Source organism: Diospyros lotus, chromosome 1, assembly GCF_014633365.1.
Source record: "Diospyros lotus cultivar Yz01 chromosome 1, ASM1463336v1, whole genome shotgun sequence".
NCBI lineage: Eukaryota > Viridiplantae > Streptophyta > Magnoliopsida > Ericales > Ebenaceae > Diospyros > Diospyros lotus.
In genome coordinates this window covers 23,166,877-23,182,649 of record NC_068338.1, presented here as the reverse complement: position 1 = coordinate 23,182,649, position 15,773 = coordinate 23,166,877, and the positions used below count along the sequence as shown (strand labels likewise).

Below are 15,773 nucleotides of genomic sequence, written 5' to 3'. Positions count from 1 at the left end.
GCCATGTAGACACCACCAAAAATGTAATCTATCCTTTCAAACTTCAATCAGAGCATACATTTTCACAGCAAAGAGGCAAGAGTAAGCAGTGAAAGAACATATGAAATTCCATGGAACTGAAACATAACAAAGTTTGTTTCCCCAATATGATTACACAGCCCTTTTTTCCCTTTTGAATCTGATCAATCAGCCTCGAAGAAAACAACAAAATCTTAATAAAATATATAACCCATGATCAATCCACCCCTGCCATGTCTCAAAACGAAGATATATTATTCACCACCAAAACCCTGAAGTACAAGTCATAGTTATCAAAGGCTCAATGCGCACTAAGGAGTGAGAGAACTTGGACCCTAGGCACAAGCTCTTTGGATGCGAGGTGCAGATTTAAAAAATCTGTATAAAAATACCTATACATCATTATTTTCAATATATACCTATAAAGAAGTAAATGCAAACTCAAAATTGTAACTAACAAAAAACCAACAGTATTTAACTAAAGAATGGGGTGTCCAATTGTTTTCTCAAATTTCTTTTAATTTTTTTCAGGTAATACTGATTAACAAGTCCATCAAGAATAAATAAATAAATAGGAGCAAAAGGCATGCGCCTTGCACCTCAGTGTGAGACACACCTTGCATCCTTGAAAACTATGGTACAATACAACATTGCCACATCACCTCGTCACTCAACCAAATAAATCCTAAATGCCATTTTGTTTGCTACCAGGACCAAAATTCTGTAGCAACCATATAAATACTGTCATTGTTAGCAACTTCACATTTATTAATACAATACAGGCACTAAAATGACCGCCCACGTCAAGTTCCTTTTACGCCCAAATGTCCTGTCCACCACCATTATCACAAGCCAATAGTTCAAAACATCACTCATGATGCAAAAAGTTTTCCAAACATGAGCTTCCTCCTAAAACTAAAAGAGGATGACCATCAGATCATACCATCCAAAGGCTTGCAATATATATATATATATATATAAACTATGACAAAGTAATTGGAACCCACCCATAAATATACCATCCAAAATGACTAGCAAGCTAAAATTCATGTAACCGACCCCACATAGTGGGATTAAGGCTTGACATGTTTTTATTAATCTTTTATGATGCTTGGATATAAAAATCATAAATCATGTCTTCTTGTAAAAGTCTCTGTAGATTTCCACATATTTTACAAGGAAACACTTCACTACAACAGTTCATAATGATACATAATGCAGAGGAAATATAACGGCTACATTACACAGACTCAAGTATGTAAATTGAGTTCAGGGATGTGTCCATGTGCCCAACCTTTTTCTTTTTTTCTATTACTAATAAAAGCTTTATAGTTAGAGATTCAAGAATAATTGCAAAACCATCAAAATATAATATCCCAAAAATGTTGAAAAAAGATTGATTAGTCAGAATGGAATTCACTGAACTTCATAAACCATTGATCTCATGATATTTAAAGATTCTACTCAAAAGCCAGGTATGATACATAGACACACAGGGAATGTACATACAAGGTGCATCACCAAAATATTCTAAAACAATAAATAAATTATTATTTAGGAATCTCATTTGAGATCAAAAGGAATCTAGAAAAAAAAATAACATTTTAGTTCCCCTACATATGTAAGCTTGACATTTTCCCATATATTCAAATAAAGCTTCTTTTGTTCAAACATCATCAAAAAATTATAGAAGCCACAAGCCTAATTTTGGTATGGGGATTGGCAAAATCACACAAACAATAACAACAACAATCACAAGCCTTAATGATACTAGGGGTGGTCGACTACAAGGATTCTAAACCTCCAACCATCTCTATCCGTGGTCATATCCTCTGCATGGCCATTATAAACCTACTTCATGCCTTAACCGTTTACCACTATGTTTTCTCTGGTCATCCTCTCATCTTGCTACAATTTCTCCCCTTTCATCCACTCACCTTACAGGTGTTTCTATCAATCTTGGATAAACCACATAACCTGTCCTATATCATATCCACTGGACAAGGGGAATAGAGGAGTCTACAATTCCATCTAAAACAGATGCAAAGACACCAATTGAAAAATGGGAACAAGAGGCTGCCATCAAATAGAATCAGTTTCATCTGCAAAATACGCCATTACGAAGCCTAAGACTTAACAGTAAGAAAAATGAATGCATTAATAAGAAAAGTACTACTTAGTAGAAAAATAAGAAAAGTACCAATCCCACTAATTCACATGTTTCATGTGATAGTAAAAATCAAGCACGAGTACAGAACACAACCTTGGCAAACTAACAAAATACATGCATGAATCAGGAAAGTGAGATGTGATAACCTTGTTTCCCTTGCAGCTTCTCCTGGCACCATAGTCAGGATCAAAGTCAGCATCATCCGGATCATCTTCTGCACAACAGCAAAACAACATCAATATCAACAAAATGAAGTAGCATGTATTAGAAGGATTTTTATCTTCCAATAATGATTCATAAAACAATACTCGTACACCGGAATTACCATCTAATATAAGAAAAATGTAATATCAAAAAGAATTACCATCATCCTCATCATCATCATCTTCATAATCAGCATCATCATCATCATCATATTGTTCCCCATTTGGCTCCTTTGAATACCGAGCCACATTATTGTTTGCTGCAACAGATCGTGAATGAACCTTTGAACTAAAACCACTAGAATGGTTTAGTGTTCCATAATGCAAAGAATCATTCTGATCATCTCCATCCTGCTCATAATAATCATCAGACAACATCTCTTCAGCAGGGACATCACCCCTGTGAACCTTCTCTCCTTCCTTCTGACCACCATCATCTTCTAAACCTAACCTCTCTTCTTGGCCATCTGACGAATCTTCTTCAAATCCTTCCTCATTTTTAAATTCGGACCCACTTTTTGACTCGTGTCCAGATTCTGAGCCAGCGCGAGGCTCCATAGGTTGACAGTCCTTCCAAAAGGTTGAACCCCATTTTACACTCTGAGCCATTCTCCTTCCAGATGGCTGTAAATTTGATGTTCTATCATTCCCTGCAGCAGCAGAACCTTGAGGCCTACTAGAATCATCAGGCTCACCATCACTTCTATAATGACCATCCATCTTGATTTCTGAATCTTTATCACTAGAAGTACCTTCTACATCTTCATTCCCTACCATTCCGTGCATTCTCTCTATTGTCTGTCCGTGTCCTTTCTCATCCAAGAAACTCTGTGAAACCGTTCCACTCGAGTAGTTCCTATAAAAAGCCATTGTTTCTTTTACATGAAGTTTAACTAGACTTACTTCCTGTTCTCTTTAGGAGGCAAGTTCTTGAAATGGAAAGCAATAACTGACAACTGAATGCAGGAGAGAATATTAACTCCTTTGCGATATATCACCTAAACTCTCTCTAGAAGATCTGAGCAACGAGCATGCAAAACATAAAATTGAGTTAGTAAAACCTCATCACCATCATCCAAGTTATATGTTCAAAGTAGAAATTAGCCACCATCAGAATAAGCAGAAACTTCACATAAACAAGCTTAGCTATTAAATAAACCAAACTGAAGTTCAAAATTTTAAGCATTCGTGACCCACACTGCATAGCTCCAAGTGAAACTTGAAATTCAATTCAGATTAAGCAAAATTTTGCACAATACGGAGAAATTCAGATTGACTCAAGCCCTAAATGGAACATAATCAACAGAAGCGAGTGCCCGCAGTAGTTCAAACTAAGTGAAAGACATAAGCAGAACATTTGTATCAAAAGCAGAACACGGTTTGAGCACTCGGCTCTAGAAAAACGAATTGCAAGCCCGAACGATCAAGGACTTGACGAAATCCGATCCAGAGAATTGACAAATTTAAAAACGTCACAGCAAATAAATTCGACAGTGAAAACAATGGATCGGCCACTTGACTAACAGAATCTAACGAAATTACTATGAAAACCTCCCAAGGCTTCCGTATTGCAAGCCCTAGACCACTAAAAGAGGCTAAATCTACAATCAGAGACGCTAAATTGGCAGTATTTCGCAGCAAAACGGGACAATCGATCGAAGCAGAGAAGCTGATGATACAGCGCGAAAACTCACCTTCCAATAAGAAGAAAGTGACAAGAATTAGGTTACAACTGAAAAGGACGAGGGAGCGTGCACCTGCGCAATAGCGCCGGGAGCCGAACGGCGAGGCGACGCCGGAACAAACGCGCCGTAGGAGAAACAGGGGGAAAAATCAACAAAAAATTAACGTTTTCTGGTTCAGGGGATTTAAACGGGATTTCGGAGGGGGTGTGTGTGTGTGTCGAGGGCGCCGCAGAGTAATCTGCGCCGGAGGGCGAGGTTAACTGCCGATGACGGTGGATAACGCCGACGTCACTGGATTCACCGGTCGATGATGTCCAGAAGAGAGAGAGAATGTAGAGAGAGAAAGTGAGGGGTTTTTTTTTCTACAGCGAGAGAGAGGGGGAGGGAGGGGCGGGGTGTTTGTTATCAGAGGAAAACAGGGGATTTTTGGGAGATTATAATTTGGATTGGGGATAGACGTGTTTAGATACATTGCTTCTCGCCCTCCAATTCAATGTTTAACGCCCCGGTTAGACGACGCCGTTTTCAAGCCCGAAGCTGGGTTCCTTGATGGTTCGGGGTAGGTGGCCCGGCCCGATGAACGGGGTGGGCACTGGGCTTTGCCTTCATTGCACCTCTCCGAGTGCACTTTTCGGATATGCAAGGGTAAAGTCGAAGTGCACCCTTTAAAAATAATTTTCATAATAATTTATTTCAAATTATCAACCATTTTAAATAATTTTTGTACTTAAAATCAAAAATATATATATAATAATTAAATTTTGATTTATCTTCAAACTCAAAATTATAATTCCAATATATATATAGAGAGAGAATTTCTCCTCTTCCTATGATTTTTTATAATCTTCTTCTCCCAAATTTTTTTTTATGTTTGTAATATTAATAGTCTTAAAAATTATAAAATCATACTCGTTAAAATCATAATTTTAGCATTATTTTACTAGATATTTTGATAAGATTATTATAAAATATTATTTATACAAAATTATTTATTTATTACAAATAAATATAACGACTTGTTTCTTATGAATAGCCATTTTATTGGAATGAAAAAAAAAAAAAAGCTTTCATCACAAAATAGATTGAAAACTTTTTAATTTCATAAAATCAGATATATTATATTATTATATTTTTACTCCCATTTCTTACTTCTACTTACACAGTGTGTCACGTATATAAATTACTTTTTATTTAAAATATTAAAATAAATTTTTAACAATATCATTTTACTTAACACAATATCAAATTATAATTATGGAACCCAAAATAGCACTACGCTACAGTTAAAAAACTTTTTTATTTTATGGTAAATTTAATTTAATTTTAAAAACCCAATGAAAGTGTTATATCTTTTAGTGGCTTATTATTATTTTTATTGTGAACTATGAGATTTAACAAGGTTCCACTAATTTGAGCAGCCATCAAATTAATATTTAATAAAAAAATTCTTAATATATTCACATAACAATCTAAAGATAATAAATGGCATTTATCGGATGAACAATGTCATGTGTCACTATTTGATAAAGGGATTTGCAATCTCTTCACATACCAATCTAAATGTAAGTAATGACATTTGTCGAAAGGAGAATGTCACGTGCCACCATTTGATAAGAGGTTCTTAATTTTTTCTCATACCAATCTAAAAGTAAGAAACGGCATTTATCGAATAAAGAATGCCACGTGCCATCATTTATCAGGTTATTAAAAGAATAGTCTTCAATATTGTTATCATTGACAATCATACTTATAGATCACGTTATAAATATTTCAACAACAATCATGATTAGATCATCTTATATTGGATTATATAAGTATTGATTTCTCTAAAATCTAAGAGAGTTACGACACAAGTTCATTTGTTATTTTGTCTTTTTACTTATTTTTCAAATACCGAATATTAACATAATCGTTTGAACATTTATTAAGTAATAAAAGTTTTGTGTTCGTAATAATTCAACTTGTGGTGGTGTCAAGAGTCACGAATATTGTACAACATCAATATTCTTTATTTTATTTTATACTCCTAAAGATTTTTAAGGATGAATATTAGTCCTCCAACCTTAATTTTGAAGAATAAAAAAATTAAAAAACCTTTTTTATACTTGCAAAAAAAATGAAGGTTTTTTTGCTAATTACGGACCATGGCTGGATAAGTTTTGCAAAATGACTAGAACGCCCTCGTGACGCACTAATGTCGGCCGGACATAATTGAAATAAAAAATATACATAAGAATGAGATGTAATTTTTAAATTACATAAATCTCCTTATAAATTAATTAGATAATAGAATCGGAGCAAAACCGGCCCAATAGAGTTGGGGGCCTTAGGCGAAATGATTTTTTGAGGCATTCGAGTATTAATTTTTTATAAAAAAATAAATAATACATTTTTTATATAAATATTTTATTATTTTATTAAATAAAAAAAATAAAATTGAATCAACTATAAAATATAATAATCTTTTAATGATAATAAATTTTCAACTAAAATATAATGTCTCATATATAAAATAAAAAAATCAAACAACTTACAATAATAAATAAAAAAATAAAATTAATTTTTCTTGAAACTCTAATAAAATAAGTGTCAGCAAAAAACTATATATTCATGAGATATTTGGGAAGGGAAAGTGGATTTTATGGGATATTGGAATTTGGGAATACCGCAGCAACAATTAAAAATTGGAAAATGATGAATGGAAGTTAATTTTTTTTTATAATATTTTGTATTTAATTTTTTTAATAAAATATTAATTATTAAAATACATACATACATAAATATTATAAATTTTTAAAATCTGAGGCCTTATAATTTTGGGGGCCTAATGCCATGGCATATATGACTTAAAGGTAGGGCCGGTCCTGAATGGGAGTATTATTTTACTTAACACAACATCAAATTATAGTTATGCAATCTAAAATAACATTGCACTAAAATTCATAAACTTTTTTATTTTATAATAAAGTTTAATTTACATTTAAAATCCCAATGAAAGTGTTATACCTTTTAGTAGTTTATTATTATTTTGATTGTGAAATAAATTTTTTATCAATGCAACTAATTTAAGCAGTTATCAAATTAATATTTAATAAAAAAATTTCAATATATTCACATAGCAATCTAAAGATAATAAATGACATTTATCGAATGAATAGTATCATGTGTCGCTATTTGATAAAGGAATTCTTAATCTCTTCATATATCAATCTAAATGTAATAAATGATGTTTGTTAAAAGGAGAGTGTCACATACCGCCATTTGATAAGGGGTTCTTAATTTTTTTACATACAAATCTAAATACAGGAAATGACACTTATCAAAGGAAGAGTATCACATGCCGCAATTTATCAAGTTATTAAAAGAATAATTTTCAATATTGTTATCATTGACAACCATATTTATAGATCACATTATAGAAGATTTCAACAACAATTATGATTAGACCATCTCATATTAAATTATATAAATATTGATTTCTCCAAAACGTAAGAGTTATAACATGAACCAATTCGTTATTTTATCTTTTTACTCATTTCTTAAATATCAAATATTAACATATTCATTCGAACATTTATCGAGTAATACAAATTCGTGTATGTAAAAATTCAACGTGTGGTGGTAATAGTTCTAGTTGTCATGCAACATCAATATTCTTGATTTTATTTTATATTTTAAAATATTTGTAAGAATGAATATTAGCCCTCTAAAATTAACTTTTAAGAATAAAAAAAAATAAAAAAGCCTTTTTTATACTTGCCAAACACTTTTTGTTTGGCTAATCAGGAGTCCGTGGCTGGATAAGTTTTGCGAAATGACTAGAACGCCCTCGTGACGCGCTGATGTCCGCTGGATGTAATTGGAATCAAATGACTTATTTGCCCATGGCCTAACATAGCATGACGTGTTGCATACCCATTTTCCTTTTAAATAACACCACTATCTTCAAAAGGATCAATTGCACTAACAGTAACAGGCCCTCTTGCGTAGCACAATTACAGAAATTTTCATTTTCATTTTCAATTTCATTATAGCTTGATTATTGCAAAAACTGAACCAATTGAAAAAATTAAAAAAACTTGAAATAATAAAATACATAATGTAACTTTTTAACATTTTAATATGTTTGGTTATTTAATATATATATATTTTTAATATAAAAATTAAATAAAATCAAAATAATCAAAATTTGAAAATTTGAAAATCAAATCAAACTACCTATAGATTGAACCGATAATTTCGATCGATTTGGTTCGATTATCTTAATTTAACCGAAATGTTATTCAACCCTAATTAGCAAAAGACAAATTGAGCCCCAAAAAAATATAAACTGAGTACAAAATATTAAAAGCTGAAACTGGGTCAAATTGCCTTACAACTATACAAGACAACGACTATCAACAATATAATTTTTGCCTGAATTAAGTAAAGAAGACAAACAAAGAGAGGAATTCTCCTCTGACCACAACAGTAAAAAAGGTTCCTTCAGCGTCATCTAAATAATGTTAAAAAGTACATTTGCAGTGCATAAGATTTAATTTCACAGAAGTCAAGAAATGTAATATTTGCATATAATTATACTCTCATTTTTCCCAATTTGAATTGCGACTTTTTAATCACAAAAAAAAAAAAAAAAACAATTTTATCAGTTGTCCCGCACCTAAAAAACCTTAAAACAACATAAAAATAAGCCACCACAATTGCCCCACCAACGAGCATAATAAGAAAAAGAGCATTCGATGAACAAGGACTCACATGTATTACTTTTTACTTTTTAGCTGTGCATTGGTAAATCATCAAATATGTGCAATAATTCACAAATCACATACACCAAATAAATATACAAAAATCTGTGTGCAGACTCAACTCTTTACAGTCTAACCTAGCCTAGGATAGTCTACATTTGATACAAGGTACCAAGTTTGTGCACCTTGTCACCAAAATGGGTTTATTATAAGGAAAATACTATATTGCCCAACTATACGGTCGAGAGGATGATTGAATGTATTATTTTGACAATCAAATTACGAAAATACCCTTATATGCTCTCTTTTCTCCCCTTCCCATGGCTGTCGCTCATTGTCTTCCTCATTGTTGTCTCACTTTATCGCTGTGTTGTCTTGAGCCGTCTCGTCTTGCGCTGATCGCCGCTACATCTTCCCTCTCTGCTGCAAATAGGGAGGATGCAGAGACGGTTGGTGCAATGTGAGGCGGGGTGGCGACAACCATGGAAATGGGAGAAGAGAGAGTAGAGAAGAGGCAGCTAAGGGTGAGGGGTATTTTCGTCATTGTGTGTGTATGTGAAGCTGAATGTGATCCTCTCAGTCAATGTAGTAAGGTCTTTATTATAAATCATACATATCACCCCATGATATAACCTGTAATAACTATTAAAACAAAAAAATATCAATGATTATTAGATATTTGTTGTGTAATCTTTTGCTTTTTGGGGGATAAGATATATGGTGTAATGTTGATAATAATTTTATTTACTGTAATATAAACATATTTAAAAAGTTAAAATTATTAAGCAACAGTTTCACTAAAGAGACCCCATAAATAGATTTCGTTTCTCAAAGGAATGTCAAATAATGAAAATTATTCATAAAATCTTAGAAACTGATTGCCATGTATTCAAATGAACCAGTCAAAAAAAAAAGAGCAAAGAGAATCAATTTAAATGCTAGTTTATAATTTTCCACATAAATAGTATTTTTTTGTCTCATTAGCAGAGAAACAACTTATCTCATACAGATAATCTAGTCTAGTACTAAAATAAAAATAACCAGGCTAGAAAAATCACAGAATGAGGATTAGGTGAACATAAGTAATTGCAAACAAAGCTGAAATTTGTGAAGAAATTTCTCAAAAAAATGAAGGACACGGGCAACAAATTTACATTGGTTAATGAGAAGTATCTACCCTAATCAGTTGGGTGAAAAGAAGAAGAAAGTATCTACTCCAATCAACCTAATGCAAAAAACTCAATTCATTGTTGTACCTGTCTTCCTTCTGCAAATTCGGTCTCTGTAGAACATCACGAACTGTTGAAATGCAAGAATGCAGCTTGTCACCGGCCATAAACAAGTGCATGCAGTTACTGATCTCAACCAGACTACATCCTGCAATCTTATGAACTCCTTTGTGATCCATCCCGCCACTTGCTTCTACTGCATCACTCCACCCACGAATATCTGCATACAAGTTAGAAAGTAGCACATAGTTTGAAGAGTTCCATGGCTCGTCGGTGTAAAGATGCCGCACAATTCGCCTCACCATTTCTAGATTCTGGTGTAACTTGCAAGCTCCAAATACTGCAGTCCACATTATAACAGCAGGCCTAAAGGGTATGGCTTGCATCAGAGCCTCCACTTCTACTAGTACACCTGCTCGTGCTAACGGATCAACCATAAACGTACAATCCTCGACTTTGGGCTTGATCATGTATCTATTAATCGTGTCAGTGAAGTAATTATATCCTCTCTTACCAATCCACCGTGACTATATGTGTTAAGCACGCCAATAAACGTGACATCATTTGGGGCAATGACAGACGGTTCAGATAGCAACAACTCATCATACAGCTTGAGTGCCTTCGTGGCTTCACCATTTTGGGCAAATCCACATATAATTCCATTCCAAGAAGCAATGTCTCTCTCAGGCATGTTCTCAAATACCCTGAGTGCATCCTCCATCTCACCACACTTTGAATACATATGTACAATGGCACTTCCCACAATAACATGGCCATGAAATTGTTTACCCTTTTGAAATGCACTAGAATCGGCACAAGCACTGATCACAACCTCTAAAGTGAACGAATTTGGCTTGATATTGGCTAACTGCATTTTTTTAAATGACCAAAAGGCTTCCTTCACACACCAATTATTTGAGAATCCAGAAATAACTGTCGTCCAAGAAACAATATCTGGGTCATGCATCTCTTCCAACAGTAGCAAAGCCGAGCCAACCAAACCGCACTTCAAATACAAGTTCAACAAACAGTTCACTATATAGCGCTCCCAACAAATCCCACCTCGTATATCAATGAGTGCACTTGCATTGCTTTAAATACTTGCGAGCGGGAAGCAAATTCATTCATAATCGCAGCATGAGTATACTCATCGGCCCGAACTCCTTCAATGCGCATCTCCTGAAACAACGCGACGCTCGCGTTACTAATCCCGAGCTTTGAACAATAAGAAATCGTGCATTGCAGGTAACTAAGTCTCTAATCGTCATTTCATCAAACACCTTCTTCGCGCCCACTATGTCACCGACTCCAGCATACATTCCTGGAATATTGGTCCCGATAAATTCATATGACGAGGAGAAAATCTTTGGTCATCTTCTCTATGCCTCTCTTCTCCCCCTTCTCGTTGCCGTCGCTCAGAGTCTTCCGGGGTGGATTTAGAAATTTATGGAGGAAGCGGCTACATTTTTTTTTTGAGATATAAAATTACACATCATAAATTTTGAGGTGTGCTGTAATTTTTTAAAGTAAAATTTATTATTTTTGACATTAAAAAATTAATTTTTGTATTAAAAAATATTATTTTAATATTAAAAAATAATTTTAATATTAAAAAATTATTTTAATTGTGAGCACTGAAGCCCAAGGCTGCTTATGCATGCATCCACCCCTGACTGTCTTCCTCGTGGTCACATTTTCTCGTGTTGCTTAGTCTTGTGTTGACCATCGTTATATCTTCTCTCTCTGTCGCAAACAAAAAAGATATAGAGCACGATCAATGCGAGACGAGACGATGACAAGAAAGACAATGAACAGCAACCATATGAAGATATTTTTGTCGTTATTGTACGTGTGTATGTGAAGCTTGCAATCAATGTGGTAAAGTCTCACACAACAAACACATATATAGCTTTGGATAGAAATGTTTGCTTAAGCTTCACTAATCACCCATCTACTTTCAATAATTATAGAGACTTGCCATATTGTTAAAAAAAATTAGGCCGCTTTTTTTTACTAATTTTAAGTTATTTTTAATTTTTTAAATGAAAATGCGTTCTCTTTGTTATTTTTTAAAATAGATTTAAAATTTATATATAAAAAAACTCAAAAACAACAAAAAGTTGTTAAGTGTTTTCATCCAAAATAAACTTTAAAATCAAAATATATTTATTTATTTATTATATTTTATTATTATAATGGAAACAAATATTACAAAATTCATTAACTTTAATATATATATTTTTTAATAATATATGAACATTAAATATTTATAATTTACTGAATAATTAAATTTATTAAATAAAATATCATTAAAAATTATCTTCAAAATTTCAAAGATTACGCATTTTTTAATTTTTTGTTTTGAGAAATAGTTTTTCAAAATGACAAAGATAACATGTTTTCAAATTTATAAAAATAGACTAACAAAACAAAAAACTAAAAATAAATTTAAAACTTAAAACTAAAATTAAAGAATAAATAGAACGCAGCATTTATCATTTTCAAACTCCCATTCTCACCATGGGTTTTTATCTATATGGGTTTTGTTAGGTTATAGTTTGAATAATGCAATCTAATTTAATTTTGAATTAAAATAATTTGAATTAATAGGAAAATAAAATAAGGGAAAATAATTGAAATTGAATATGGGAATTGGAAACAAACCATTAATTAGTTGATTCTTATCAAACCAAAATTTAGAATAAAATCATAAAAAAAATATAAACATCTATCCATTTTCTATAGGTATTTATACTTTATGTATAATCAATGAATTTAAAAATAGATAGAAAAATAAATAGTAAACTTTTTAAAATATTATTGATATAATAAGAGATAAATCGAACAAAAAAAAAAGAAATGCTTTGTGGATATAAATGTACATACAAATTTATTTGTTTAAGTTTATGGAATTTATGCGCAAGTTGTACTCATTTTGATGTAATTTGGTTTAGTTATGTTCAATTCGATTATATCAATTCCTACGATTAGAGATTAAAATTTATATTTTTTTATTCCAAATATATAAATTTTGAATTAAAAATAAATTTCATAAATAAGACACTAATTTAGTTTCAATTATAGGTTGTGTTAAGGTAACAAACTATATATGATAGGTGACTTGGTTGACATAGTGGTAAAACACATATTATTTTGATTAAAAAATAAAGTTATCGTCACAATTGAATATTTAAATTACACTCTCAACCCCTTACGTGGTTAGTTTTTATCATTTTATCGATAAAATTATACAACATAATTGTGTGATCTAAACAATTAATATTGAAATATAATAATTAAATGAAAAATTAGATACCCTGATTATTAAAATTAAAATTTAGTCTAAATTACAAAATAAAGTGGAAGTTTGTTTTTTGTTATTTAAAAAATAATGTCTTCACAAATCACCATTAAAAAATATGAAAATTAAAATCACATGTCATAGTCATTAAGTTTAGGATAATTTTTGTCAAAATTATTATTAAAATTTTAAAAATACAATGAGTATCATTGAAATTTCTATTATGTTTCATTTTCATTGTTATCAAGCCCTTTAATTTGTAAAAACATTATTTGCAAATTGAACTTATTCAATTTGTAATTTATAATGCCTCTTGCATATAGATAAAGACTTATATAATAAGAGATAAAATGAAATTAGAGGATTTCATAGTATGTTCTCTATAATAACACGACATCGATAATATATGAACGTGTCTCTTTCCTTATCTCGTATAAATTTAAAATGTACATTAAACTAGTATAACTCAAAATCTTAAAATGCATATCAGACAAAATATAGTTGGTTTGATGGGTTATTTTTATTTATTTCAATAAACATCTTGAACATGGGTTCGAGATGCACTCAGAATTGCGATGATATTCAATTTGAGTTTGTGATCAAACAAATACCATCTAAATTTATAATTGAACTATTGGTAAATATTATTTATTTTTAATTGTAAACTTAAATCAAACAAATATCGTTAATCATCAATGGTCGTTGATGACTAACGACCATTATTTTTATTTTTTTTTAAAGCTAAATAAGATAAAAAAAATGTTAAAGAAGAAAAAGAACAAAAGGTAAAATAATTGTTAAAAGATCATTCTTGTAATTATATAAAATGATATTGCAAATTTTTCTAAAATAAGTAATTATCCATGGCAATGTCCTCCTGTTCTGCTTCGAGGATGATTCTCGTTGTAATAGGTTGAGATTCGAGAGGTCTCTGCTTCAGGCTTGAGCTGAAGCCAAGGCTGTTGCGTTGGTCAAGCAATGGAGTGCTCTTCCTCTTCGTTTAGGTTTTTCTCAACGCTCTCGAAGCCTCCCTCCGTATCACACAGCACCACTACCAGTCGTTTATGGACCATATCCCCGTATAGAAGAAGCAACAGAATTAGATGGAAAATGAGAGCTTCAGCGGAGGTCTCTGGCTTCTCCTACCAGAAATTCATTGACTTCGCGTTGGATGAAAGCAGGCGCCGTACTCAGTTATCTCCTTCCGCCGTGCAGGTTTTTCTCCTGGAAGTACACTTTTTTTGTTGGCTCGGGTTTTGTTTGGACTAATTTGTTCAGTGTTTATTTGTTCCATTTCTCTCTTGCTTTGCTCCAAGTTAATTTTCACTCATTAGGTTTAGCAGCATATCTCAAAAGATTTCGCGAGCTTCTACCACGGGCCTCTTAAACTGAGTAATTTGTTTCCAATGTACATATTGGTGCATTAATGTTAAGACAATATAGATTTTGTAGCAGACTATTTTTTTTGTTCTACACCAGACAATTAGGGAAGAGAGGTAAAAGATTAAAGGATTTTCCTCCTTTTTGTGTTCTTTTTGTTAATTTTTTTTTGTTAATCTAATATTGGTTCGTTGGCAGTAGTTTGGCAATGTTGAGATTTGAAGGTTATTAACAACTTAATTTGTTTTCCATTTTTTCTGGAATTGGTTGCTACAATGTTGGGTGAATTTGGCTTCTTTGTTGTTTGGGGGTGGGGGGAGGCGATGTTGCCAAAAACTCTTTCAAGCAGTTGAGGGCTTGTTTGAAACAAATGAAAATAAATAAAAATTAAAGTAAGAAGAAAGTTGTAGTTACGATTCAATTGAATGTAAAACTGCTTAGTCCTAATTAGCCGTTCATCCTCACACTTCAATATTTTTAACAAGTACTTTTGTTGATGGAGGTTTCTATAGAACATTGCGAAGATGCACACTAATGCATTTGAGTATGTGATGAAGCACTGTCTTATAATCCCTAAGAGTAACAAGTTCCTTTAGTTTCTGCCTTATTCGATGATGAAAGTTCAGCTCAACAGAGGCAGGCAAATAAAAGATGATTGATATGTTTGCTCACAGTTTTATTTGATGAAGCATTAGAGGATACATATCAAGAAATTTCACTAACAGCATATGAATGTTTGACCGTGTGCTGCATGTAGTCAAGGATCAAATTTTGGTTCAATGTACTGTTTTGACTTGCACAAAAATGATAATGTTTGATAGATATTTCGAAAAAGATTAGGGAACATTTCATAAGCAAACCAGAGCCGGTTCTGGGTTTTCTAAGACCCAGGGCAAATTTTCTCAAGTGTGCCCCTTTATACAAATTAAATAAAAAAAATAAAAGTTATCAACCAATTAATTTTATTAAAATTATAAGAATTTACAAAAGATAAGGAGAATACTTTGGGGGCTCATTAAAACCTTGTTTGGGGAAAACCTAA

The 15,773-nt window shown here is 32.1% G+C and overlaps 3 protein-coding genes across 10 annotated transcripts in view; 1 reads left to right on the top strand and 2 right to left on the bottom strand.

Moving 5' to 3' along the window:
* The window catches only part of LOC127798349 (protein CHROMATIN REMODELING 5), a 54,377-nt gene extending 49,892 nt beyond the window's left edge, over positions 1 to 4,485 (bottom strand). For 2 of the 4 annotated variants that reach the window (XM_052331868.1, XM_052331885.1), the window contains exons 1-3: positions 4,086 to 4,485; positions 2,553 to 3,409; positions 2,335 to 2,402 (exon numbers count right to left, since the gene is read on the bottom strand). In XM_052331868.1, coding sequence (XP_052187828.1) covers positions 2,335 to 2,402; positions 2,553 to 3,261 — 777 coding nt within the window. In that variant the 5' untranslated portion in view covers positions 3,262 to 3,409; positions 4,086 to 4,485. The remainder of the gene's footprint in view (positions 1 to 2,334; positions 2,403 to 2,552; positions 3,410 to 4,085) is intronic. The other 2 variants (XM_052331893.1, XM_052331876.1) reach the window with 2 other exon arrangements.
* A 6,031-nt stretch (positions 4,486 to 10,516) lies between these two features.
* LOC127810567 (pentatricopeptide repeat-containing protein At4g37170-like) lies at positions 10,517 to 11,226 on the bottom strand. The gene is made up of 2 exons (XM_052350143.1): positions 11,152 to 11,226; positions 10,517 to 11,056 (listed from the first exon to the last, which is right to left on the bottom strand). Exons 1-2 carry the CDS (start codon positions 11,224 to 11,226, stop codon positions 10,517 to 10,519), a joined length of 615 nt encoding a protein of 204 aa, XP_052206103.1.
* A 2,998-nt stretch (positions 11,227 to 14,224) lies between these two features.
* LOC127807739 (phytochromobilin:ferredoxin oxidoreductase, chloroplastic) overlaps positions 14,225 to 15,773 on the top strand; it is a 15,439-nt gene continuing 13,890 nt past the window's right edge. For 3 of the 5 annotated variants that reach the window (XM_052345799.1, XM_052345805.1, XM_052345795.1), the window contains exon 1: positions 14,225 to 14,566. In XM_052345799.1, coding sequence (XP_052201759.1) covers positions 14,330 to 14,566 — 237 coding nt within the window. In that variant the 5' untranslated portion in view covers positions 14,225 to 14,329. The remainder of the gene's footprint in view (positions 14,567 to 15,773) is intronic. The other 2 variants (XM_052345816.1, XM_052345812.1) reach the window with 1 other exon arrangement.